The 26,704-nt window shown below is 47.5% G+C and overlaps 1 protein-coding gene across 2 annotated transcripts in view; it reads right to left on the bottom strand.

Moving 5' to 3' along the window:
• Nucleotides 1-4,112: 4,112 nt before the first annotated feature.
• PPP6R2 (protein phosphatase 6, regulatory subunit 2) overlaps nt 4,113-26,704 on the bottom strand; it is a 45,304-nt gene continuing 22,712 nt past the window's right edge. Inside the window, exons 12-23 of one of the 2 annotated variants that reach the window (XM_010011804.1) lie at nt 26,155-26,240; nt 25,737-25,817; nt 24,639-24,736; nt 22,556-22,613; nt 21,318-21,445; nt 20,276-20,448; nt 18,484-18,646; nt 17,976-18,064; nt 16,860-17,067; nt 13,646-13,669; nt 5,424-5,570; nt 4,113-4,164 (exon numbers count right to left, since the gene is read on the bottom strand). In XM_010011804.1, the coding sequence (XP_010010106.1) occupies nt 4,113-4,164; nt 5,424-5,570; nt 13,646-13,669; nt 16,860-17,067; nt 17,976-18,064; nt 18,484-18,646; nt 20,276-20,448; nt 21,318-21,445; nt 22,556-22,613; nt 24,639-24,736; nt 25,737-25,817; nt 26,155-26,240 (1,307 nt within the window). The remainder of the gene's footprint in view (nt 4,165-5,423; nt 5,571-13,645; nt 13,670-16,859; nt 17,068-17,975; nt 18,065-18,483; nt 18,647-20,275; nt 20,449-21,317; nt 21,446-22,555; nt 22,614-24,638; nt 24,737-25,736; nt 25,818-26,154; nt 26,241-26,704) is intronic. The other variant, XM_010011805.1, reaches the window with a different exon arrangement.

The following is a 26,704-nucleotide window of genomic DNA, read 5'->3' as shown; positions in this document are numbered from 1 at the left end:
GTAGGGAAAATTTGTTGTAGACTGGTGAAACTGATGAGTAAACAACAATCATGTTCCTTGATCCTTCCTTCAAAGGACTATCCCACCTAAACCTTAATTTGAAGCTGATGGATACATCTTTAGAGAGGACCTCACCTCTTTGGGACACCAAGGGAATTCAAACCCCTGAACCCAACTCCACGTCTCCCCTGTCCAAAGCCCTGTTGTCCTGCAGCATTCAAAGCCTGTAGTAAGCAACAGAAGTCATGACTCCAAACCACAGAGGATCACTGCACAGGCCACTGCCCCCATGTAACCCACCACTGCAATGCCCAGCCAAGTAAGAGCACTGAACTACAATGTTCCAGCAGCATTTTCCCTCCCTATGATAATGCCTCACTGGTTTTGGTCTTGTATGACGAGGTTTGTCACTGACCATGGAGCCGTACATGGATATAAACGGCTCATTGTGCTCCAAATATCTGCTTCACCAGGTTTCTCACAATATCCAGCTGTGTGTGTATAAATATACATGGAATAATACATATTGCAAATATATATCTATATACACACTCATCAGTATACATAGTCAAACCTAAAATTATATATACCCTATTGATAAGGACACATTCAAAATATGCACAGCAGGGAGGAAGGACAGTGCTGAATGGAACCTCTGTTTGGTCTTCATTGCTTTCTGACCAAGCAGTTAAGCAAGCCAAGGGGGTTTAAAGGGATAAGTGAATCTATATCCCCTGTGACTCCAGACAGATGGGAAGCTCAGGCTTGGAAAGGAATTTATGCATGATTTTCCTACAACATCATGTGAGCCAGGCAAAGAAACCATCCCGTGATTCAGGATGTGATCTGAACTGCAAACTCCACCACACTGAGCACAAGGAACGTTTCCCAGATCAGCCTGTTGGCTGGTGTGAAGAACAATCCCAAGGGAGCAATGAGGTATAATTCAGAGCTAAGTCCCAAGAGTGGAGGAATCATTCACTGTCACAAAAGCAAGAGAGCTTGTGCACACATCTAACTACTGGTAAAACACAAAAAGTCACAAGTGGACACAAGTAATCAAATTAATAAACCAAGATAATGAGTCCCCCAGTAAGTAACCTGGGGTTTGGAACTGCTCACTGGATATGTTCAAATGGGTTATTAAAGCTTCTGCTGAACTTTACAGACTCAAAGCCAAAAGCTGACAAATGACAGGTTCAGAATGCACAATGAAAGGCACAGACAGACACGTCCTTGGGTATCTCTGAACACTTTCAGGGTGTTATTGCTGCCACAGCACTTCCCAAGCAGAGGTTACTGCTCCCAAACCACCAGCACCAGATCCGGCAGGTAGAGATGATCACAATTCCTGCAGGATCAGCCAGCACACCTTAAGGTGCTGGAAGTGACCCCTGTCTACCACGTAACCCAATGCAAAGATCACTTATCTGCTTAACAAGGGGGTGGAAAACACATCAAGCCGGAAGGATGATCCCAGTTGTGCCTGCTATGGACATTTCCCTTCCTCTCCTGTTCCTAAATGGACTTGGTCATAGTTGTACCATGGTGGAACCTGCAAGCACCATGGTCAAGAACAGACTGGAAGAGATCTATTGCCATCACCTGGTACTGAATGGGACTGAGGCCCAACCATGGTCTTCAACCAGCTGTGCTGATGCTGTATTCCATGAATGATGTTTCAGGTTTCATAGTAGCAGGTTTGGGTGTTTCAAGAATGCCCAAAGAGAACCTGATTTTCAGGAAAAACCTCTAGCACCAATCCTCTGGAAATTAAGACTTTGCTGTGTGTCCAGTTGGGAACTCAACCCCACTCATCCTTCCTGATAATCCTGCCTAAGAGTGGGGCTGATCTCCCAAGAGCAGAGTAACCAAAGCAGAAAGTGAGGGTTTTGTTTCCCTCCTGGCTCAATAGAAGTTTACATTATTTAATTTAAGCGACAAGGAGCGAGTGAGGAGACTTCCAGAAGAGCAGTGTTGTGCCAGGAAAGCACCTGCTTCCCAAGGAATTGCAGCCGGGACAAACCCGGCTGTGTCAGCAGCACACAGCGGCGCCAGTGCCCAGCACACCGCAGCCTCATCCCGCTCCTGCGCCGCAACCTCCGACTGTGCTATTCCAGCAAAGCAATTCCTCAGCTTTCCCTAAGAGCGACAACGACCACGTGTTCTCTCCGGCACACAGAGGAGTGCTGTGGGTACAGCACCGGCGGGCACGGCTCCAGCCGAACACACTGACAGTGAACACCACTTTGCTCTCCGCACTCCCCGCCCCCCAGCCCACCTCTCACACGATTTCAGATGCACGACATACATATCACAGGTAAAAATAAAGGATTCTTCTTACAAAGACTGAAATCTGGCTAGGATGCCTTTGCTCATACAACAGATCTGAGTGAGGTACTCACAGGGGAAAGTCCCTCGTTATGCACAAGTGACAATATATCTGAAAAAGAAGCTATTTGGCTACCTATGTGTCAAGCTTCATGCTTTTATTCCAAAGTGAATGATTTTCCAGCTTAGGTCTTGGACTAATGAAGTAAGCGGCGTTTTAGCATTTGACAGGAGGGTTTCAGCACACAGCTCACACACAGAAGCAGGCCCACCTCTGTATCTAGACTACAGGGGCAAGAGAACAAGCACTGGAGCTCTGGTTGTGGTGATGTGCTGCTTCCAGCCTGAGCCTGCTTCTGTGAGTGGCCCAACACCTACACCCGTATGGTCGATGTGCACACGTCCAGTCTGGGAACAGGCTCAATGCAGAGGCCGGCACCACTCGGTGCAGAGCTGTGTCTGAAACCAGGACAGTCTTTACAGGAGTAGGTCCTTCAGCCTACGCAGAAGATCCTGTGTTCCAGGGTCAAGTACACACCTTCAACTGACCTTGCTCCCAGGCAGTGTGAAGCGCAGTCCAATGCTCCAGCCTGTTTCATTCTACTGCCCCAAGGCAGTGGCACGTGTTCCCCCTACCCAAGCTTCTCCACAACCAACTACCTGGGGAGTAACAGCAGGAGTCCTGTGCTGGGGCCATGTCATTCTCCAATGTTGTCACTAGGTACAAAGTGCAAAAGTGTTGCTGTTCCTGCATCCATTAAAAACTTTAAAAACAGAACAAAACAAACAGAAAAGGATTTCATAATCATTTGAAAATACATTAAGTCTCCAAAAAGCCAGCAAACACCTGATAACCTGGTTGTGCCATATCTGCTCTCGGTCCTGCACGGCAGCAGTCCAGTGGGGCAGTTCTCCTCTCAGCTGGGAAACCACAGCTCCCTCCTTTGCATACTCTCCAGCCAACAGAGGATGACATCCGGGAAGTTGAGTTTTGATGGCTCGGACTGGAGAGACCAATTGCTAAGGGAGCCAAGATCCTGCTGTGAACTGCCCCATCTCCAGAGGAGAGAGCACTGAGCACTCCCTGGAATGCAGCATTCTCTGGAATGCAGCCACTTCCCATTTCTCCAGACAGTTCAGCGTTACAGCAAGTCAGCCACTCGGCCTCTGGCTTGGGACAACGTCAACGGCTTCCCTCCCACCCCACGAAGGTGTAAAATCAAATCCCTCCCTGCTTCATCCCATTTAAAGTGTTTGCGTCTTTTCCTCCTATGAAATGTTTCTGATAAGGCTTTATTGCTATACAAAAGCGGTGCAAATGCTGCCCAAAGACAGCTCCATCAGGAACTTTGGTCACACGACTGCGGGACTCTTGTGCACTGTCCAAGTCCCAGCGTTAGACCTGCTACCTTTCCGAAGAGAAGCTGAATACTGTGTGCAATAACACTAAGAAAATAGGACTGAACCCCAAATACAAAACAAAACCAAGGGAGAGAGGGGACAAGGAACTCAAATTAGGCAGAAGGCTTGCTTGGGAAGAACCCCATCATTCCTGTGATGACTAACTGATTCAATGCTACATTTAGACAATGCAAGTGTCTTTCAGAACAGATAGTTGGTGTTGGAACTGCGGCTCTGGTCCTGAATGCCAGCTCTCTCATCAATGCAGCATTTATTAAAAAATAAAATTAAAAAGAAAACAAAAAAATAATAAATTGACAAATTGCATCACCAGGTAGCAGCCTGGCCTGGGTCACACACGTCCCATTGCATCGGTTTCATCAAGCAGGGCCATTTAATGTGGCTTCAGCACAGGGCAAGACTTCTTCTTTCCTAAAGAGAAACCCAAAGAGTAGTGTTAGAGCAACATAACTACAGGAACATACCCGCTCCTCAAGCTTACTGTCAGCCTGGATGGGAACTCTCCTCTTCAGCAGTATCTGAGCCATCCTTCCGCTTAGCTTTTTTTGTCTTCTGCTGCTGAAACATTATTGGCTTCCTAAGGAGAACCTCCTCCAAGTCCTTTACAAAATGGAGCAAGCACAGAAGGACATGGAGCTGTTGGAGTAAGTCCAGAGGAGGCCACGAGGATGATCAGGGGCTGGAGCACCTCCCGAATGGAGCCCGGCTGAGAACATTGGAGCTGTTCAGCCTGGAGAGGAGAAGCCTCCAGTGTCTGAAGGGGGCTACAAGGATGCTGGAGAGGGACTCTTCATCAGGGACTGGAGTGACAGGACAAGGGGTGATGGGTTCAAACTGAAACAGGGGAAGTTCAGGTCGGATATAAGCAAGAAGCTCTTCCCTGTGAGGATGCTGAGACGCTGGCACAGCGTGCCCAGAGAAGTGGTAAATGCTCCATCCCTGGCAGTGTTCAAAGGCCAGGTTGGACAGAGCCTTGGGCAATATGGTCTAGCGTAAGGCATCCCTGCTCATGGCAGGGGGTTGGAACTAAATGACCTTAAGGTCCTTTCCCAATAACCATTCTATGATTCTATGATTAAAATGCTACATTAAAAAATCAAAACAGGAGCTGAGAAGCCAGCTCCGACTGCTGGTTACACACATTGATTAATCTATTGAACCAGCAGTTTGGAACACAACTGTCAGGATCCTGAGCCTACCGGAAGGCTCTGACCTGACCAACCTCTCCCAGGCACCCGCCAACATCAGCGTGGGAGCTGGATGTGGGTCTCTGCAGGAGCTGTGCTGCACACATGGCTCTGCACCTTCCCTCAGGGATGATGCCCCTCAGGGGTCCGTGTTGGGACCAATCCTGTTGAACATCTTTGTTGTGACATGGACAGTGGGATCGAGCACCCTCAGTGAGTATTTGTTCTCCATGAGTAAGAATTGAGAAGTCCATTGCTCTAATAAAACATGATGTGACAGCACTTCTGGGACACTGAAACGGTTGTGCAATACGTCACAGTGATAACTCTGCACTACCTGCAGTGTAATGCACTCCAAGACACTCCGGGGTTACTACTGGTGTAACTGTGACAGTACACCGACAGCACAACCACCACATTCAGCGACATGGAGAAAGCAATTCTCTGCCACAGGCTGGTGGAGCAGAGCTCTGAGCATCTCACCTGTCTTTTGTGGCTGTTTCTGTGACCATGGCAGCTGTGTTCTGGTGCTCCTCCACGTGCTGGGCCACGCTGTTCCGGGGTTTGGGTGCTTTTGTCGTGCCGATGTCGGTGATGGCCAGCGAGTCGATAACCATGCACTCTGCATCACTGTGGGGACAGTTCATGGGCATGGGAAAGTGGCACTTAATGGGGCTTAAGTTCCAGTGGCGAACAAAAATATTCCTCCTCCTCTCCCAGCACAGGGCACAAAAATCCCATAAGGAAATAAGAATGGAAAATAAACCGGAATCAAAAGGCAGCGTGTGCATCCTGGAGGCTGCTTCCTATAAATCAACACGACACCGAGTACGCACAAGCACAATAGCTCCTCAAGAAAGGCATTCCCATTCCTGCAGCCAAAGAGTTCCCCATGGATCCCCCAGACATTCCACCCCCTCCACAACTACCTCTGCTGGGTGCTCTCCTATGGACAACGCAGGGAACCAGCAGTAGAAGGATGCAAACGTGAAGCACATTTGGCCAGGACTTTGCAAGTTTAGAGGGTCCAGCTGACCACTGGGAGCAACAAGCCAGAAGCTGACCACTTGTCTCCAGGTGCAAACTGGAGACTCAGCACCAATACACAGGACCAGAGAGCAGCCCGGGCTGGAAGGGACCTTGGAGGACATCCTGGTCCAGCCTCTCGTGGGAGAGGGGGTCTGGAGCAGTTCCCCTCCCTTGGAATTGCTCCTGTTTACCCAGCACTGCCCAGCACATGTCCAAGCCCACTCTTTGTGCTGCTGCCTTTGCCGAAGTGTGTTCCTGATCTAACACAGCATCTACACTGCTCTGCTCCACAGAGATGTCCCAAGTAGCACCTGATGCTTCTGTGTACACCTAGAAAAGACTTGGATTTAAGTACAGAAGAAAAAACCAGTTGATTTGATACCATGAGTGGTGACTTCCGAAGCCAAACATGGTTAAATTAAGAGCTGGGCTGGTTCAGCCTGGAGAAGAAAAGGCTCTGGGAAGACCTCAGGGCAGCTCCAGTGCCTAAAGAGGCTACAAGAAACCTGGAGAGGGGCTTTGGACAAGGGCCTGTAGGGACGGGCCAAGGGGAATGGCTTGAACCTGCCAGAGGGGAGACTGAGATGAGCTCTTGGGCAGCAGCTCTTCCCTGTGAGGGTGCTGAGGCGCTGGCACAGGGTGCCCAGAGAAGCTGTGGCTGCCCCATCCCTGGCAGTGTTCAAGGCCAGCTTGGACACAGGGGCTTGAAGCAACCTGCTCTAGTGGAAGGGGTCCCTGCCTGGGGCAGGGGGTGGAGATGGAGGAGCTTTGAGGTCCTTTCCAACACAAACCTGTCTGTGAATCTGTGATTCTGTTTTGCTTTCAGTTACACACTGGATGATAGATTCCCACACCCAGGGGGTAATACTTCCAATGACGTCTCCCTACAACAAAACAGAAGCTCAAATCCTGAAAAATGAAAAACCTGTTAACTCAAACCCTCCAAACCTTGTACAATTGTATTTTAAAGACTCATATTTCTTACTGGAGAAGTGATTGCTGTGAAAATCTCTCTTTAGTTTTTGCCTTTTAAGGCAGAGACAAGCTTGTGTGTGAATGATCTTTCTCACCCACCTCTTCCTTTAACCTAGATCCGGTCTCAAGCCTTATTTCTCCTCCTTCTTTGAGAGAGCAAGCCTACAGAAATGGAAGAAAAGCTCAGGATGACTGAGCTGGAATCCTCTCACCAGCTGCTGGGGAGTTTATAATGCACATATCATCACAGGCTGGTAATTAAGATGTGACAGAGATTTGGAGACCAACCTTCTATTTCTGTAGCAATTTTCTGTGTGCTCGTGGAAAAAATACATTAAAAATAAGGAATAATGAGATCAAAACATTTCTGTTCCTGAAGGGCTGACATGCTCTTAAAAAATAATACTGCAAGTACAAAAATATACCTGGGAGAAGCTGCAGGGGATGGATGAGACAGTGGAGAACTGAACTGAGCTGCCAGAAATGTCATTAGAAGATGACTTCCCACACAGGAAACTGGAGCTCATGAGACTTCAATTGCTTAAAGATAAACTCCTTAAATCAATCACTGAAACTTTCCACGACACAAGGATTCCAACGTGATGAAGCCCTGAGGGGAGCTGACCACTAAGGGGGCATAGAAGTCCATCTCTCTTCAGCAGCTCATGGAAAAGCAAGGCTGGACACGCAAAGCTCTGCAGAAGGACACTCACCAGCAGAAAACAGACCAAGGAGTTAGTGTGGAAGAGGGAATGCTGTGACCCAGGCAGGAGGTTTGACAACAATATCTCATTCTAGCCTGGAATGAACTCTGGTACCTATAAATATTTGGTGTTAGTATTCCTCTGGTCAGCTTATTTGTAGCTGCTGGTTGTGTCCCTGACAACAGACTGGGATGACCCTGCTGGCAATCTGTCCACTGCCACAGCACCCAACACGCCCCGAACCCCAACCAGGCTGAGGGCAGGGACAGAAAGCACATCGCCCACAGAGAGTACGAGTGTTCTCTCATTATGGCAGGCTAAGGAAGAAGAGTTATCAGCAACAAAGGCTGTATCTACCACAGACTCAAGCTCTGCAAACAGATCACAGAATCATGGAATGGGTTGTGTTGGAAGAGACCTTGAAGCTCCTCCAGTTCCAGCCCCCTGCCATGGGCAGGGACCCCTTCCACTAGAGCAGGTTGCTCCAAGCCCCTGTGTCCAAGCTGGCCTTGAACACTGCCAGGGATGGGGCAGCCACAGCTCCTCTGGGCACCCTGTGCCAGTGCCAGGCAGCTCAAAGTCTCAAGGAATCCTACTCACAGGGAAGAACTTCTGCCTCTAAGATCTCTTATACTTCCCACTCCAGAAAGAATGAGCAGGTTTTAAGCTCTGATTCAAAGCCACTTGTACACATTTTCCAACAACAAGCACATGCCGGTCCAGAACCACGTCTCTTCTCACAATGGACAAGCACCCAGCACAAACAACTTGCGAATGCCACCTACAGCCATGCCCACTGGGCTTCCCAACACAACACCCAGCACAATCATCCTTTGTGCTCACCAAGTTCAATGTTGTAGCCAACTTTGGCAACTCAACCACCAAGTTTGTAAATACTACTCTGGAGGTCACTCAGAACAGAGGCTCCTCTCATTCCACAACACTGCAGTGCTGAGATATCTAAACACCCCCAGTGCATGAGCTCAATGTCCAAACTCTTCAGTCCTATCAGAAAACAAGACCAGAAGATATGACCTGTATTATTAGGCCAAACCATCTTCACCTCTAGGAGGTTCTAACAGTTTGCACAGAACTTCCATCCCTGGCAGTGTTCAAGGCCAGGTTGGGCACAGGGGCTTGGAGCAACCTGCTCTAGTGGAAGGTGTCCCTGCCCGGGGCAGGGGTTGGAGCTGGAGGAGCTTTAAGGGCCCTTCATCCCAAACCATTCCATGATTCCAAAGCTGTACACTTCTGGTCAAAGTCTCTGGTGCCTGTGCAAAATACACGCACACACGGACACATCCACTGCCTCACCACTGGGAAACACATTCATCACCCAAAGGGAAAGCAGTCATGAAAAGCTGCTGACAGTATTACACCTGGCTTGAAGAAGGCTTCGGGGGACCTGCCCTCAATGTACACACACTGTTCTAGACAAGGGACTTCGGAAAATGAGCTTTGGCTTCCAGCTGCCTCTGGGGAAGGTTCCACCGTCTGCTGGAAGCCCAAGAAGGATGATCCTGCACAGGGGGTAGGAGGTGCTCATCCTGCACTTGTGTGAACACTGCAGAGCTTTGCTTCTCAACTGCTACTGAAAACTTGCAGCTCCCTCAACTAATGAGTTTCAACTCCCCAAACAACGGAGAGAAAAGTCTGATAGCTCCTCAGCTTTTACTACATGTAATATAACCCATGAAAACAAGCAGTATTATATACCCTCACTCCAGACCTGGGGTGCTACAAATGGCTGCTCATTCCTTTTCGCCCCAGTGCCCAAACCCTGCACATGCAAAGCTCCCTCAAGCCAACAATGGTCTTCCGTGAAGTGCAACTTCTTCTTGGAAAGCCAGGATTTAACAGAGCTCACACTTCACAACAGCTGAAGTTGGTATGAAATCATTCTCCATCTATCCTGATATCCAGGTAAAACAAAGTGATCTGCTCTTCTGGTTATGAAGACAAAAACATCAGGAGCTCACCTAACTTTTGGTACAATTCAGTTCTTCCTGGAGATCTCCATCAGCTTTAGAGAGAAAATACTTTAATACTGCAACTTTTGAACACCTCTCTTGCCCAGTTTCACAATGAAAACTTCTTTTTACCACCCATTTCAACAGCACTACTGCAAAACACCCCATGCTCACCCTGTCCTTCCCCTGGTCTCTTCACCCAGAGCCTCTTGGATCTAGCAGGACAAACTGAGCTGCGCCAGCTTTGCTGGTGGGTCAGATGAACCAAGCTGACTTGGAATTGTGGTGCCAGATGGAAACCCAAATGCTGCAGCACCTAATGCAGCTCTTCCTCATAAGAAGAGCAATCCTGATCTATAAAGGGTCTATAAAGAAGTCAGTCCCAACTGTTCATAGAGCTTTAGGTACTTTGGGAAAGGAGCGTTTGACACTGAATGAAACAGCCTTGAGTTCAACTCTACCCACCTCTGAAGCTCACTACTGTGGCTCCTGGGATACACTTTAGATATCCTCTAGTCTCTTTGGTATCACAGACATAGACAACAGACCACCATGAAGATGCACTGGGGAAAGCAGTGGTCCTATAAACACAGAAGCAAGAGGGGTACAAAGAGCGTGCCTGGACACCAGCCTCATCATGCCCAGCCCATGAGTGAGTCCCTGACATCCAGGCTCTGCAATGACCACCCAGGAGCAAAGGAAGGGATGCAAGAGCAGCCAAGCCACACACGCTGCTCAGCACACTGTGAAGTGACTTAGTGGCTCTTAAATAAGACCAAGTCACACCACACAGGAGGTCTGGCTTCCAAATGTACATGCAGTCTTCATTAAAAGACAAACACTTATGTCAGTGTAGAAGATCGCACCTATGCCACTTATTGTGCTGTGTTCACCTTGACTGGATCATATCCTGGTGAAATGGGACCTCAGAGTAGCCACTTTTATGCTTCTTTCTGAGTAAGTGTACACTGATCCACAGCCAGATGTGCCGTGTTCCACGCCCCATCTCCCACAGCATGCTGCTTCCCCTCATCCTCTGCTCAAAGCATTCCAGCAGCTCATCCCAGTTAGGCAGCAGCAGGAGACACAAGCAAGACACCCATTTCTCATGCTGATCCCCACCTCATCATGATGGAGCTCCATGCTCCAGCAGCACATGCTGACACCATGTGAATCTCAATGTCATGCAGGACAAACAGGCAGCAAGTACAGAAAACAAACGCATCCCGAAATGGGAGAGCTCAAAACATCCACTGTGACACGTCACTCCACTGAGCCTGGGACACCAGAGCTTTAGTCCCTCTGCTGTGTGTAAGCAGATGCTGCACTGAAACTCCTTGCTTAGGGGCAGCTGAGGCCATGGCCACCCTACGTGGACCCTGGGGACCCTGACACCCTCACCCAGAGCTATGTGAGGAACCACTGCCAGCAGCTATTTCTGAGCTATTTCAGCAATTTAGGGTTGTCTCTGCTGTTAGAATGGAAGTTAAGGGCTTTTGTCCCAGAACCATGTTAAGATGAGCTGCAAGGGAAGACTTTTACAGCCTTCCAATATCTAAAGGACTACAAGAAACCTGGAGAAGGGCTTTGGACAAGGGCCTGGAGGGACAGGACAAGGGGAATGGCTTTAAGCTGCCAGAGGGGAGACTGAGATGAGCTCTTGGGCAGAAGCTCTTCCCTGTGAGGGTGCTGAGGCGCTGGCACAGGGTGCCCAGAGAAGCTGCCCAGATAAGCTGGTGCTGCCCCATCCCTGGCAGTGTTCAAGGCCAGGTTGGACACAGGGCTTGAAGCAACCTGCTCTAGTGGAAGGTGTCCCTGCCCGGGGCAGGGGTTGGAGCTGGAGGAGCTTTAAGGTCCCTTCCAACACAAACCAGGTTGGGATTCTGTGGAACCGGCTGCAGCACCTCAGTGTCTGCTTCCAAAGCTGGGGAATGTACTAAATGAGAGTTGGTATCACACAGCCACAGAAGAAATGAGTTTGTTTTTAACAACTAGCAAGTGCTATTGCTCTCATGGATTCCAGCCTTTCCTCTGAACTTTTTCAGTTGCTTATCCAAGCTACTCGGATGAGGAGCACTAAGGAAAAGGGGACAGTAAACATGTCAAAATAAACAAGAAAGAACAAATTAAAAGGAAAAGAGCATTTCAGATAAAGTTAAACTGAAAGAGAAATTAAAAGTTAAAACATCCCAAGCCCACCACACACAGCAAAGCTGGATTTGTACTCTAAGTGCAGTTCATATTTTAAGCAGCTGTGTGAAACCTTATTAGAACAATTCAGCAGCACAATTCTTCAGACAGCTCTTGAAAATCACACAGGAGAAATGCAAAAGCTCAGGTTAATATCACACAGTTAAAACTGAAGCAGACAGACATGGAAATGCAAGTCATTTCCCACAAGAGCACTGCCCACACTGCACACGCTCCTGCATCCGCCACTCCTCTTTCCCTTTTTTTCACGAGCTGCTGAGCCCTCACGTTTCACCTGCCTCGTTCCTCAACTGCCTCTATGCCTGTACAAAGACAGGCTGAGAACATTGGGGCTGTTCAGCCTGGAGAAGAGAAGGTGCATGGAGACCTCAGAGCAGCTTCCAGTGTCTGAAGGGGGCTACAAGGATGCTGGAGAGGGACCTTCATCAGGGACTGGAGTGACAGGACAAGGGGTGATGGGTTCACACTGAACCAGGGGAAGTTCAGGTTGGAGATAAGGCAGAAGCTCTTCCCTGTGAGGGTGCTGAGGCGCTGGCACAGGGTGCCCAGAGAAGCTGTGGCTGCCCCATCCCTGGCAGTGTTCAAGGCCAGGTTGGACACAGGGGCTTGGAGCAACCTGCTCTAGTGGAAGGTGTCCCTGCCCAGGGCAGGGGTTGGAGCTGGAGGAGCTTTAAGCTTCCTTCCAACCCAAACTTGCTCAAAACAGCTTCCAGAAAGCCCAAGCAGTCACAGACTACCCAAACCTTCTTGGATCACTCCTTAATAGCTTGAATATTACTGCATTCTTCTGGCTAAAAGTGCGGCCTGATGGAATTTTTGATGAGAGACATCTATGTACTGCACTCACCTGCTTATGGGAGAGGCAGAAAACGTCCAAAACTTTGTTAAAATGACACTGTTAATTATTAATCTAATAAATTGTGTGTTGTAATTATGACTACTCTAAAATACACAACTTACAAGTCAGAAAGGCTTTGGCCTCTTCAGGCACACCCTGCATCTCCTGAACCCCCTGCTCAGGGAAGCCAGGATGACATTTCTGTCACTGAGTAGCTTGATTCCAGATCTGAACATTTACACCTTTGCTGGAACAAACTCCTCTTCATACAAACAGTTATGAGATTATGTGCTTATTGCAGTGGGTTCCTCTGCTGTCCCTGATCTCCTCCAGAGATTACAGCAAAGTCTTGCTAGGGAAAATTCCTTTAAATGGATGAGTTGTAGAAAATGATGAGTAAAACCTCAGAATTTAAAAGAAAAGGGAAACATTGGGGAAAAAATAAGTGTTTTGTAAAAATAAATACAGTTTGGAAATTACATAAACCATTATTTTATGGTATATTACAGTAAAATATGCATTAGTGCTGTTGTGAGAAGGTCTCAAGAGACTTGACCACTGCCCCATGTAACATGGGCAACAATTCTAGCAGCCAGCTGCCCTCAGCCAGGCTTTCCTCGAGTCATCTAGACCACAGCATGAACCCTCCGTTCTACAATAACAAACCCCAAATCCTATTTGCAGAAAGAGCTCACAAACAGGGGGGATGGCAGAAGCCAAGGATATAATGTATGACACTAAACACCATATTTGCCTTCTAGAGGTTCACCAATGGCTCTGTTGCTGTGTGTGTACTTCCCCAGCTCGAATTCAGGTTTTTCAAATAGGATTTCCAAGATCTTTTAAGGAATTGAGAAAAGAGGAGCTTTCCAATGGTCCAACAGCTCTTCTTTTCCAGCCCAGGATGAAGTAACTAACGGGAGAAACGACTTGTCAGGTGGATGTTTGGAACCCTGAGTAGGTCCCCGTCATACGTACCCTCCAACTGCAGGTCTAAATACTCTGAGCAATACCCACAGCAAGAGAGAAAGGCAGCGAGAGAGGCAGAGAGAGAAAGCAAAGAAAGGAAGAAACAGTAAAGATTGCTGAAATAGAACAGACAGGAGAGTTAACTCCGCAGCAGCCGCATCCTCAAGCGCTGAGCTCCTGCCAGGACATACCAGGAACATTCCAAAGCCATTTCAAAGGGTACAATCACTGAACACAACATAAAATTCACATCAATATATAAACCAAGCACAAGATTCAACACACTGTAAAAAGCATCCTTCTCAAGCCCAACACACCCAAGCTGAAGTTATCCATGAGTGGGATCTGCCAGTACTGAAGCCAGGTCAGAGAACTTCTGCAAAACCACTTATTTTCACACAAGAAACTACCATATAGAATTAGATATGGGAAAAGAAGTTAGTTAACTACATGTACAGGAGAGAAGTACACCTGGAACACCCTGTCTGCATGATGTTTAAGGTAGCCGGTACTCTAAGGAGTAGTTTAAGCAGGATCACCTTGAGGGACATCCTACCAAGCCATGCACCTTCCAGAGTTTACATTCTGAGGTGGTACAGGCAGGCAGAGAAGCACCAGCAGTTGGGAAGATGATCAGAGAGGGTATTTAGATGTGTACTGGACATCTGGAGGTATGTACTGAAACATCTGGCTCTTGCATGACCCCAGTGATCGTAAAACCTAAAGAGTCCTTGTGGAGCTCCAAGGAGTATTAAAGATCTCCACTGTAGGCTTCAGGAGGGGAAAAAGGAGAAGGAAGCGCTGCTTCTACAGGAATTGGAATGTGGTTTGGGAAGTGCTTGTAGAAAGTCATTAAGAACCACAGAGTCAATCCAATATATTCTCAAACTTCCGGCATTTTTCAGGAATCATTAAGGAACATGGTAAGAAATGAATATACTCACTACTGGTGTTTGAGTTTAACTGTGTCTGTTCTAAGAGAAAGAACAGTTTGGGAGAGCAGCAGACACAAGGAAATTCCCATTCCCATCACTGATCAACACGACAATTCATACACTGGGAGAAACCTGGCTACTGAACCGAGCTGGAGCAGCTGAACTCACCATCCATGGAACAGGTTTGTGTCTTCCCACAGCTTCTATTCTGATTTTTGGCTACAGTTATAGCTGTGGAAGCTATAGACACCTTTAAGTGGAGACTGTGGTTATTCAAGTACCTACTTGCTTTGCCAAAATGGAATTAGCTTGTAGAACTGCAGTCATGCAAACCCAAGTAGGTTCTGGAAGCTTTGTCCTTGCTGAAAGTGCTCCAAGATACACCACTTATTCAGAGAGAAAAACACATTTGAAATGACACTGCTGAAACAGCAGCACAGCCACAACATCTAACCAGCCAAACTAGAAGAAAACCCAGTTTCCTACCTGCAAGGGAGTAAATGGAAGCGTAAGAACCTGCCAAGTAAGATTCACACTGCTGCTGTGCATCCAGCCAGCCACGTGTGATACCCTACTCTACTGACACCATGCATCCGGAGAGGAAAAACATCTGGAGCTCAGTTTGGTTTAGGTACAAATGGCAATGGATTGAAGGAGATCTAATTCAAGTACACTGAAAATTGGAAAGGAGATTGTGCTTTCAGCACAGCAGGGAGTATTCTTACTCTCATCTCTTCTCTGAAGCCAGGCTGCTTGGCCAAGCCATCCCTACGTGTACAAACAAACTCCATTTATCCAAACAGCTCTTCAGCTGCAACCCCTGCAAGCAAAGGAATCCCAGGCATGTCACTCATTTCACCTATGAGGAGGAAAGGGCATCTGAGGTGGGCATCAAAAATAAAACACAGTCATGTTGTTAACAACTCAGCTCAGAGCTGCCAAACCAAACACCTCTGGTTAACTGAACTGGACTTGGTTCTGTAATCCCATTGTTTTTTGAGCCATGGCATTTTAACTCCTAGTAGTTATTTGCTGGAGCATGTACACATGCCAAGGCCACACTGGCTACCCAAAAAAGTCACATAACCCAACAGGATAAGAAGTAAATAGCTGTTCCTGAGTCAGATGCATAAAACAGGGACTCCAACTAGTTAAATTACTCCCTACATACTTACAAGGAATATGAGGAAAACCCTCAAATATCTGCATCCAGCTCTAGGGCAACAGCACCAGAGGGACATGGAGCTCCTGGAGCGAGGCCAGAGGAGGCCTCGGAGCTGCTGCGAGGGCTGGAGCAGCTCTGCTCTGGAGCCAGGCTGAGAGAGCTGGGCTGGGGCAGCTGGAGAAGAGAAGGCTCCTGAAGGGGACACCTCAGAGCAGCTCCAGTGCCTAAAGGGGCTCCAGGAGACCTGGAGAGGGGCTTTGGACAAGGGATGGAGGGACAGGACAAGGGGAATGGCTTGAACCTGCCAGAGGGGGGAATGAGATGAGCTCTGAGGCTCTTCCCTGTGAGGGTGCTGAGGCGCTGGCACAGGGTGCCCAGAGAAGCTGTGGCTGCCCCATCCCTGGCAGTGTTCAAGGCCAGCTTGGACACAGGGGCTTGGAGCAACCTGCTCTAGTGGAAGGTGTCCCTGCCCGGGGCAGGGGTTGGAGCTGGAGGAGCTTTAAAGTCTCTTCCACCCAAACCATTTTTGGGTTCTGTGGTCTTAAATTGGGTAATATTTCTTATTGCACCCAAGTGAACTAGATGTTGAGTGTTTTGAAAAGCACCTTCCCCTCTCAAAACTAGAGGAGGCCAGGTTCTAGCACGTGCAATTCCACCCAAACTGCTGCCCAGCAGGTAGCAAACGTCAGGATCTGCTGTATCTTCTGGAATTCTGCATTTTTTATCATTTACTCTCTAACAATGCACTACTTTGACAAAGAGAGGAAAATGACACCTGGAGTCATTTAAATCTTTGCCCTGCAAGGCCAAGCACTGATTCCAAGACCTTTCATCTGCTACCATGAGAGGTTTTGCTTGACTCTCCTGTGTGATCTGACCTGGCATCTCTGCCATGAGCCTGGGCCTGGATCTCTTGTGCAGACAGACAGAGGGGTGATGTACATGGCCAAGAGGCTAAAATGAGCCACACGTGTTTCTTAAAACAAACCCACTGTGACAAGGAAGCTGGAAGACACCTCACACACACGTGGAGCCATGGGGTCTAAAGGGAAAAGGGATTTATTAACGCCTGGTGACACAAGGGGCAGAGCAGGACCCAAGCCCAGGGACGTCTCCTTCCTACCTGGTGAAAACAGCCTTCTCGTTCTTCGCATCCATGGTCAGCTTGATGGTCTCCTGGCCTGAGCCCGTGCTGATGGTTTCTGTGATGGTGTCAGCTTTGTCCTCCTCCTCCTCGCTGTCGGAGCCCCCGGAGGAGCTGCTGTCTGAGGCCACCAGCGGCGCTTTCCTCGTGACACAGACGTTCCAAACACAGGGGGAGGCAGTGCTGACTGCGGGGAGTGAATAACCCACATTGCAAAGTGAGCAAACCACAGGAGCAACTCCCCACATACCACCCGAGGAAACACAGGCGTGTAAACCAGGGTGTTTACAATGGCTGCACATTTGGAGATGGTGGTTTCTGTGCAGATCCCACAGCATGCAAGCTTATTTTTGCAAATAAGAAGTAAAAATGAGCGTTCTCCACCTGCCACCTCGTGTCTGTGTTTAATACAGATGACAGAGGAGACAGACAGAATCATAGGATGGTTTGGGCTGAAGCGACCTTAAAGCTCCTCCAGTCCCAACCCCTGCCAAGGGCAGGGACACCTTCCACTAGAGCAGGTTGCTCCAAGCCCCTGTGTCCAACCTGGTCTCCTCAGCTCCACTGGGAGAGCACACTAGAAAAGTGGAGCAGAAGAAGGCATCGTGCTCTCCCTTCCAGTATTCTCCAGCTTTCAGTTGCTACTACAGACAAATGATTAATTTAGTTCTATCAAATTCCTCTGTTAAATCCTGATTTTCCTTGCTCAGAAGGGAGGAAGGAAAGAAATCAGACTGAAGGTCACCAACTGGCTCACCACAAGCACCAACAGTCTAACTTCACAGAATCATAGAACCAACAGGTTGGAAAAGACCTTTAAGATCGTCAAGTCCAACCACAAATTTCATCCTCCAAATTTTTGGCAAGTTTTATAATCAAGCCTACCATTGGAACAGCACATTTGAACAGTTTAGAAATGAATGGTCTCTGACATCAACTCTTAAAGTTCATCTTTTTCTTGCTGAATAACATTAGCCAACAAACATTTGGGATTTCCGAGTTACTATTTCAATAGACTGATGTCTGTATGAGACCAGGAGGTGATGCTGGAGGGGAGTTCTCCCTGGCAGACTTGGTTGTACCAGTCTCACTTACAGTTTTTGTCTTGACTCTGCTTCAGGTTCCCTTCTGAATCGTTGCTTTCTGTGTCAACAGGAGAGCTGCATCGTGGACCCGATTCTGAGCTAAAGTAAAGGGGAAAAGCCTTGAGAATGAAGTACAGGTGTCCTGGTTGTGCTTCTGAAGAGCCCCAGCAGAAGAAACCACCAGGATAACCACTCTTTCTTTACATCAATACTTTTAACTTCTAAAAAGCTTGATATTTACTTATTTTCTACTCTTAGTGTAGCAGCTGTGCTGATACACAAAGTATTCCTGTATCACATGACACGATGCTAACACCAGATAGAAGCACTGGAAGGCAAAGCATGAAGCCCTGACCCAGACTAATCAGGCAACATTACAAATTAAAAGGGGTAGCAAAGAGAAGGGAAAGGGAAGAAGAGAAGATCACAGCCAATGTACCCCATCAAACCATCAATCCCAACTCAAGCGTTCTTCCACTCAGAAGCTGGACAGGATTGGAAGGCTCTGTGCCTCTTACCAGCAGAAGGGCTGGAAGTCTGTAAACTTAGCCCATCCTTTCTCCTCTGGCGTGGTGTTCTCCGGGGCTGCTGAATCCCACACGCTGGATCCAACATCCATGGCAACACAGGGCGTGGGGGGCTTCGAGTTGACGGGCTCGAACACCGCTGTCCAGCCAGACCCTGGCCATGGAACCACAGACAGGAACCCTGTGAGCTCTCCCAGTCTTTGGGTGTCCCCAGAAGATTCCGAAGTCATGCCAGAGACAAGAAACCTTCAGAATCTACAGGTAGTACCCATCTCACATGTTACAATCAGCTTCAAAATCCCTCTTCTGATAAATACGAACATCATCCACAAGAGAAGCACTGATTAAGAAAAATGACTTCATGAATATTTTCATTCCTTGAGCCAGTGACTTTCAACTGAACCCCAAATACCTCCATTTCCTGCAAACCAAGTGGCTTTCAACCATTTCGACCACCAACTGTTACATTTTGGCAATTACAGGGAAAGAATTGATACATGGATTAAAATGTTGATGACCATAGAAATGATCAAAACTAAGGACATACTTGGTTTTTACAATCCCAGTCTACTCTAGAACACCTGTTCCTACAAACCATTAATCTTTAAAGGCATTTTAACTTGTGTTTTCTCAAGAAACAGAAAGGATTGCAGAGGTCTGTTGTGCAAACTGATTTGCACACAACAAAACTAAGAGTAGGAGAGATGCATCAAGCCTACACTCACTCAAAAACTGAACCAAAGTTTGAACCATGTCCCTAAGAAGGGTAACAAACCTGATGGACACCATCCACAGGATGGTATTTGAGGTGTTTATAATGGCTCTTCCTAATAAGAATTGAAAGTATTTGACACTGCTGAATGGGTTTAGAGAGCTGATTACTGGGCCTTGAGCAACCTGGTCTAGTGGGAAGTGTCCCTGCCTGTGGCAGCGGATTGGGACTGGATGAGCTTTAAGGTCCCTTCCCACCTAAACCAGTCTGGGATCCTATGATTCTCTCCAGTCTTCCTCCAAGCATTGGAAGAACGGGTTTGCAACATGCAAACCAAAGCTAGATCTGCAGGACAGGCAGATACAAGGAGTGTGGAGACACTTGGCAGTGTCTGCATAATCCTCTTCTAACGCAATGTAAGGAGTCAACCTCATAATCCTCCTCTGATGTTCTGCTGGTGAGTATTTGCACTAAAAGCACTGGTATTACTATTGTACATGTACCTGTGTGGTTCTCTTGGCACAACTGAAGCACCACTTTGCTATTCTGAAGAAGCTGGGCTGAGCTCAATCTCAGTAATGCTTCTGAGGCAAGAAACGAGGACTGAATCATACACTCATGGAATCAACCAGTTGGGAAACGCCTTTCAAGCTCATCCAGTCCAACCATTCCCAGCCCTGCCAAGGCCACCACTAACCCTGGCACTGAGGCCTCGGCTCCACGGGCTGGGAACACTTGCAGGGATGGTGACTCCAGCCCTGCCCTGGGCAGCCTGTTCCAATGCCTGAGCACCCTCTGGGCAAGGAATTGTTCCTCAGCTCCAGCTAAACCTGCCCTGGGGCAGCTTGAGGCCCTTTCCTCTTGTGCCATCCCTTGTTCCTTGGGAGCAGAGACCAGCCCCCTCCTGGCTCCATCCTCCTGTCAGGCAGTTGCAGAGAGCGAAATTCCCAGTTCCCATCATCACAGATGGAATTGCAGAACAGCCACAGAAACCTGGCTGTTTCCAAACTGCTGTTCTGCAGAGATGTTCCAGATCTCAGCTCAAAGGGGATGATGTTCCCAACCATTTACCTTCAGAGGAGTCAGAGTCTTTCTGCTCAGAAGTATTATTCTTGTTGCTGTTTGCTTGGGAAGGAGGCAGCTGCTGTTCCGTTTCCTCCTCTTCAGAGTCCACGCTGCCGTCGTGATCCCCATTCTCAAGATCACTTTTTGAGGAACTCTCTGAGGTCTGAGATGCTCCAAATCTAAATTGCAGAACTCAGAATGAGAAAATCCCTTCCAGCAGCCAGGTGCCCTCTCACCTGCCCCAGGGAGAAAGCCCAAACACTGAGCAGACCAAGTGAGGCCTTTTAGAGGGCTCATCTCCCCAAAAGACACAAAGCTCAGAGAGGCACCAGAAGATGCTCCTCGAGGTGCTTCCACATCCCTGTGATCTTTACTTGCCAAAATGCATCTGCAGAGCTGGAATGGGAAATATGTTGCAGTGACATGTTCAGGGCTGGTGACTGGTATGAGCAAACCAGGGGAGCACTGGTGTGGTATCAATTCCATGTGTGAGCAAGACAATTACTGATGCTGGGCAAGTAAATGTTAAAGTCTTGGCCATTTTTCCTGTCTCATTTGATTGTATTTTCAGACTTAGAGAATTAACTTTATTTAGTAACTGACTATATCAAAGGAATGAAAAACTGTAAATGATTCACAGTGGCAGAGATACACCACAGGAGAACTCTTGTTCTCATGCAAAACATTCCTTGTTCTAACATTGTGGAAAAGAATATTCCCTCCCCTACCCTCAGCCTTACCATTTTTCCAACCTCTTTCTCTCTAAATGTGAGTAAGTTCTAAGTTATTTCAGACTAAGGCTGTTTTTTGTTATCTGGTAACAGACTCAGTAACTTGGTGTTTCTGTCATTAGTACATTGCCTTAAATTGAATCTTTGTTTCATGTTCAAGACAAACCACCTCTTCCTGCAGCCATGTGATACAGAAAGTGCTCTGGTTATGCCAGAAAAAGGCCTCTTAGCACATAAATAGCAAACAATTAAGCGTGCACTAAACCAAAATGTAGTTTCATAGCATTTGCTGGGGATTATCTTGATTTTCACCTTACCGTGTTCTTGATTTCACTTGGGTTGCATAGGTTATTTCCTTCTCTTCCCAGATATCTTCTTCCTCCTCGTTGTCATCAAATTGTTGGATCCTCTCATTGCAGCAGGCTTCGAAGAGGGAAGCATTGGGCTGAAAGAATATTAAAACCAAAATCAAACCAAATCAAATTCATTATTAGGAGACAGAAACAAGAACCTGAGTGATGAAGAAGCTCATGGAGCAGCATTTGGACAAAACTAATACCATGGTGTTTGCATTTACTCCATTTTGCATCCCAGGTGGTGCAAAAAGCAATGTTTAGCTGTGGAACAGTAATAATAGCTCAGTATGCTCAGAAGCAGCAAGCCCATGAGAGATCCAGAAAGAACCACCACAGTAGCTCAGCCCATGCTGCTTCCAAAGCTGCAGGAGCTTCTATGAGCTGTTGGTCTGTGACATGACTCCAGTGGATCCCCACAGTGGCAGTCATCGTAGGAGAGGGCTGGAAACAATTCCTTTAAGAACACATCTGAAACTGACCAGCTTGGAACTCGGAGAATAAAGTGATGCCATAGATGCAAATGGCCCCAACTGGACTAATCCTCAGTGCAATGTGTTTCAGTGACTGAATTCTCCTCGACAGAATGTCAGGAAGCTTCTAGGCAAAGCTGTCCACCTGGACAGGCTGGAGAGGTGGGACCATGTGAACCTCATGGAGTTCAACCAGGCCAAGGGCAAGGTCCTGTGCATGGGTCGGGGCAATGCCCAGCACAGACACAGGCTGGGGGAGGTGGGATGGAGCAGCCTGAGGAGAAGGACTTGGGGTGTTGGTCCATGAGAAGCTCCCCATGACCCAGCTTCAGTATGTGCTTGAGCCCAGAACCCCCCCTGTGTGCTGGGTGCACCCCCAGAGCGTGAGCAGCAGCTCAGGGAGGGGATCCTGCCCCTCTGCTGTGCTCTGTGAGACCCTCCTGCAGCCCTGATCCAGCTCTGGGGAACAGCACAAGAGGGACGTGGAGCTGCTGGAGCGAGGCCAGAGGAGGCCCCGGAGCTGCTGTGAGGGCTGGAGCAGCTCTGAGCAACCTGCTCTAGGGGAAGGTGTCCCTGCCCGGGACAGGGCTTGGAGCTGGAGGAGCTTTAAGGTCCCTTCCAACCCGAAATAATGTACCAGATCTTAGTTCTTTCAAATGACAGCAGCTGCTTCAGCACAACCGTGCCAGAATGTCCCCTATGAAATAAATACCCCAAAGAGCCACTCACACTGTCGTCGTCTGCATCGATGTTGAAGTTTATCTCTGCGATCCTGTCAAAGGGAGCACTGCAAAAAGAAGGGAAAGAAGTGTCAGTGATGGCATGGAGTGACAAAGCACTTCTGCGCACCCAGCAAGAATAGAGAGATGCTTTCTACGACTGCTCAGTGCCCCCACGTTTGCTCCCTGAATATTAATTTCTGTGTTACGTGTAACAGTGCAACCTGCTCTAGTGGAAGGTGTCCCTGCCCGTGGCAGGGGCTGGAACTGGGTGAGCCTTAAGGTCCCTCCAACTCAAACCAGTCTGGGATTCTAGGATTCTACTGGAAGAACAGCAGAGGGTGCTGCAGGCCAAAAAACTCCAACCTCAGAGCACAGTTTGGGTCCCTGCAGTAGTTCTTCACTGTATCAATGTACCTCTAACTTTAGGCAGTGTTATTTTCTTTCAAAGAAGGCTATTTGTTAGCTAAAATACTGACATGTAAATCACCAGGACACTGAAACATGATTAATGCTTCTTAAAATACTCAAATTCACATCTGTTTTCAACAGTTTTCAACAGCAGGAAAACAGACAACAAGGAGCACAGTCAATACCACAACTGTTCTGTATGTAGTATTTTCTCCTTATCTAATCACAAGTACAGAGAGAACATCCCAGTTACAGATGTCAATGAGCTTCTTCATTTTCTAAGGACATAAGATGCCTTCAGCTTTTCACATAAGTTAATTATTCCCCTCCACCTACGCACACTTAAGTTCAGAATTTGCTGCTATCTGACAGAAATGAAAAGTGTATTTTACTTCTTAACACGTGTAGAACTAAGTATTTAATCCAAGTTCAATTAAACTCTCATTCCAGTCTGACATCTACAGCGCTCAGTAACAGCCCAGACAGGAAAGCTGGACTCCAAAATCTTTCTCCATGATAGAATACAGTTGCCAACTACCTTAATGGGGTTCCTGGGGCCCTGAGGATCTCATGACTCTACTTTGATTCATGCTTGAAAGCAGCTCGGAGGCAACCAAGCTATTTCCACATTGTCATTGCATTTAAGGTATTTCATGGCACCCATAAGATGCTAAAAATAAGGTCTGAGCAGAACCAGCAAAAGAATCCTCAATAAATCACATCTGGAGCAGCCAAGGAGTCAGAGCCATGCCCAGAGCTTGCTGGGCAAAAAGCTTCCAGCTCCTGCCCGGATTCCAGGGCTCTTTGCAGAGCAGCCCCAGCATTTGCTGGCCAAAGTATTGGCTCCAGGATGGTGTCAGCAGGTTCTGCCTTGTCACCCCAATGACAAATAGTTCCTTTGATGGAGAGAAACATTGCCACGAGGTGACAGTGAATGGGCAAAGCTCAGAAACAAGGGAACACGCTGGGTGTTCTCCAGGAGCACTCTCCTGTCAGTCACTACAGACTAAATGATTACAGTTCCTGAACCATTATGGACGAGTGGGACAACTCAGACCCAGCAATTCCCTGAAGTGTAGTTTTTAAGGTGGGAAGATGAGCTTCAGTTTTAATTAATTCCATTAGTTTCTCTCTGAAAGCAGCATGAATTCCAAACACTGAATTCAGCAAGTCACATAACATTAACTCCACCTCTATCGGCCTTCTTTGAACTGTTACTTGTTCCTGCCTTACCTACATTTCCTTTTCCATAAGAGCAAATGGCTAATTTTTACTGTGGACTTCATAAGAACATTATTCTTCCTCCTCCTAATTTCAGTAAGGCCTTAATGCCACTGGGGAATATCTGCAGAATTGCCTGGAGTTGCTCTAATGCTTTGCTTTCTGTGCAGTTACATTTATTCTAGAATAGGGCTGGGTAATAGTTACATGTTTCATTTAAAAGGTTTCTCTTGAAAATGAAGAAGTGCTTCTCCCTGGTTCTACAAGTGGCTTTGGAGATCAGGGGTGGACTCCTATGGAAAGGAAACCATCAGATGCTCTCCAAGCCATTGATCAGTCTGTTTCAAACTAAAGGAGGTAGAGAGTGAGGTTCATTTTCACCCCTGAACCTGAAGAAGCAAGATTAGATGCAAAGAGGTTCAAATGCTCGATATAAACCTCCAGAAGTTTTCTAACCGTACTTGATATTATCATCCTGGTCTGCAAACTCCTCATCGTTGAAGCCGAACTGATCCACAAAGTTTGCTGTCATCTGCTGGATCTGGTACTCGGAGAAGGCCTGAGCAAAGGAACCCAACAAGAGCCCTCATTAGGGTGGCCAAAGACATGCAACTGAGCTGGTGGAAAACATGTGTTCTAGAAAAGCATTAATATCACAGCAAAATGGTGAGCTTTGAGGAATCATCTGCTTCAACCCTTTCTCAAAGCAGGATCAAACAGCAAGCCCTGGAGAGATGCTTCTCTGATCTGCTCTTAGCTTCTTCCGAAGGGACTTATGGAAACTTTCTAGGGAACCATTTGTTGGCTCCACTATTCTACTAGAATGTTGTATTGGGGTTTTTCACTTGTTTTCTTTCCCCTGATACAATATGAGATTTATCTTCCTGCAACTTAAACCCACCATGGACATCAAGAAGGCACTTTTCCTCTAAACCCCTCTTCCTTGTAGGATGAGGCACATGACTCTGTATAATCCTGTCTTCTCTTGACCAAGTGGACCAAACTCTTTCAACTTTTCTTCCCATGTCAGATTCTACACCTCTGATCACTCCTATTACCCTCTAGCTTATCTTCTGCTAATACAAATCACTTTTGAAGGTCACTGCCTCCAAAGGGACATTCACCAAGAATGGGAAAGTAACTCCACATGTCCTTGAAACAGTACCCCCAAATATCATCATGTTTGGTTTCCCACAGCAGGTTGGCTCTTCTATTTTTCAGCTTGCACCCCAAGAATTTGCCCCTCCATCCCTGGCAGTGTTCAAGGCCAGGTTGGACACAGGGGCTTGGAGCAACCTGCTCTAGTGGAAGGTGTCCCTGCCCGGGGCAGGGGCTGGAGCTGGAGGAGCTTTAAGGTCCCTCCCAACACAAACCATTCTAGGATTCATCTAAATTTATTCCCAGTTGGAGGCTAGACCATGTAAGCAGCTACACTGGAAAAACACATAAGAGCTGAACACACTAAGGGGAATTTTGGAATTGCTCCACGTAGGGCAGATTAAGGGCAAACCAGAGAAGGAAGCTTCCCAGGAACAGTAAAGAGCATGTTACCAACTCACCTGTTGGAGAGAAAGTTCATTGGGAAAAGCACTCTCAATGTCTTCATCCTCGCTGGAGGAGTGCAGATGGTGAGTGCTCACCTGAGGGAAGTACAAAGAAATCAGCACAAGTGAAAGGTAAAAAACTCAAATCTTTTTGTTCCACACACACAATTAATGACCAAACTGCTCAGAAGGGAGAAACCACCCCAGTGACTAACACAGAAACATGGACTAGAGTTTACCAACATGTATCAGAGCTGCTGCTTCAAGAACAATAATGCAACATGTTTTCTACAAAGACTCAGCCCTTGTAAGCCTTCTTCATAAAAACAAGCAAAAGAACGAAACACCACCAGCAATATCACTTCTTCTTAGCTAAGAAAAGTCCAGAAGGTAAGAGGCCCATCTGAAGCATGCACAGTATCCCTGTTCTCACCAAATCCACTGTATTCCTCCTGTTGGTTTCCGTCAGTGTCTCTTCTACAAAGCTCTCCCATCTCCCTCTGCAATCCTCAGGTAACTCTGCAAGAAAAAGGTCACCACAAGGTTGAGCACAATTCACAGAGAAGGGATCAAACCAGTCACTCAGCCCCAGTGGTTAACTGGGAGCTTCTCGGCAGGCACATAGACCTGCACATGAGGTAAGCAATGGATTCTGTAAGTGAATGACATTTTATTCGTGATTTCCTAAACATGGCAAATTTTGCTGAGAAAGGACCATCTTTCATTAGGCCAAGCAGTAGGATATCACTGGTCTGAGCATCTTAAATCACTTGTGCAATTATAGTGGGATAAAGACACAAAACTCCTACTACAGCTTTCTGAAAACCAGCATCCATGTGACATGAGTTCTGCTTTTACCTCACTTGTCTTTCCTAGGGCCACCCCCCCGTGTGCTGGGTGCACCCCCAGAGCGTGAGCAGCCGCTCAGGGAGGGGATCCTGCCCCTCTGCTGTGCTCTGGGGAGACCCCCCATGCACCCCTGA

The sequence above is a fragment of the Nestor notabilis genome, unplaced genomic scaffold, assembly GCF_000696875.1.
Source record: "Nestor notabilis isolate BGI_N333 unplaced genomic scaffold, ASM69687v1 scaffold6453, whole genome shotgun sequence".
NCBI lineage: Eukaryota > Metazoa > Chordata > Aves > Psittaciformes > Psittacidae > Nestor > Nestor notabilis.
Note: the sequence above shows the minus strand (reverse complement) of the source record. Positions and strands in the feature narration are given on the sequence as shown.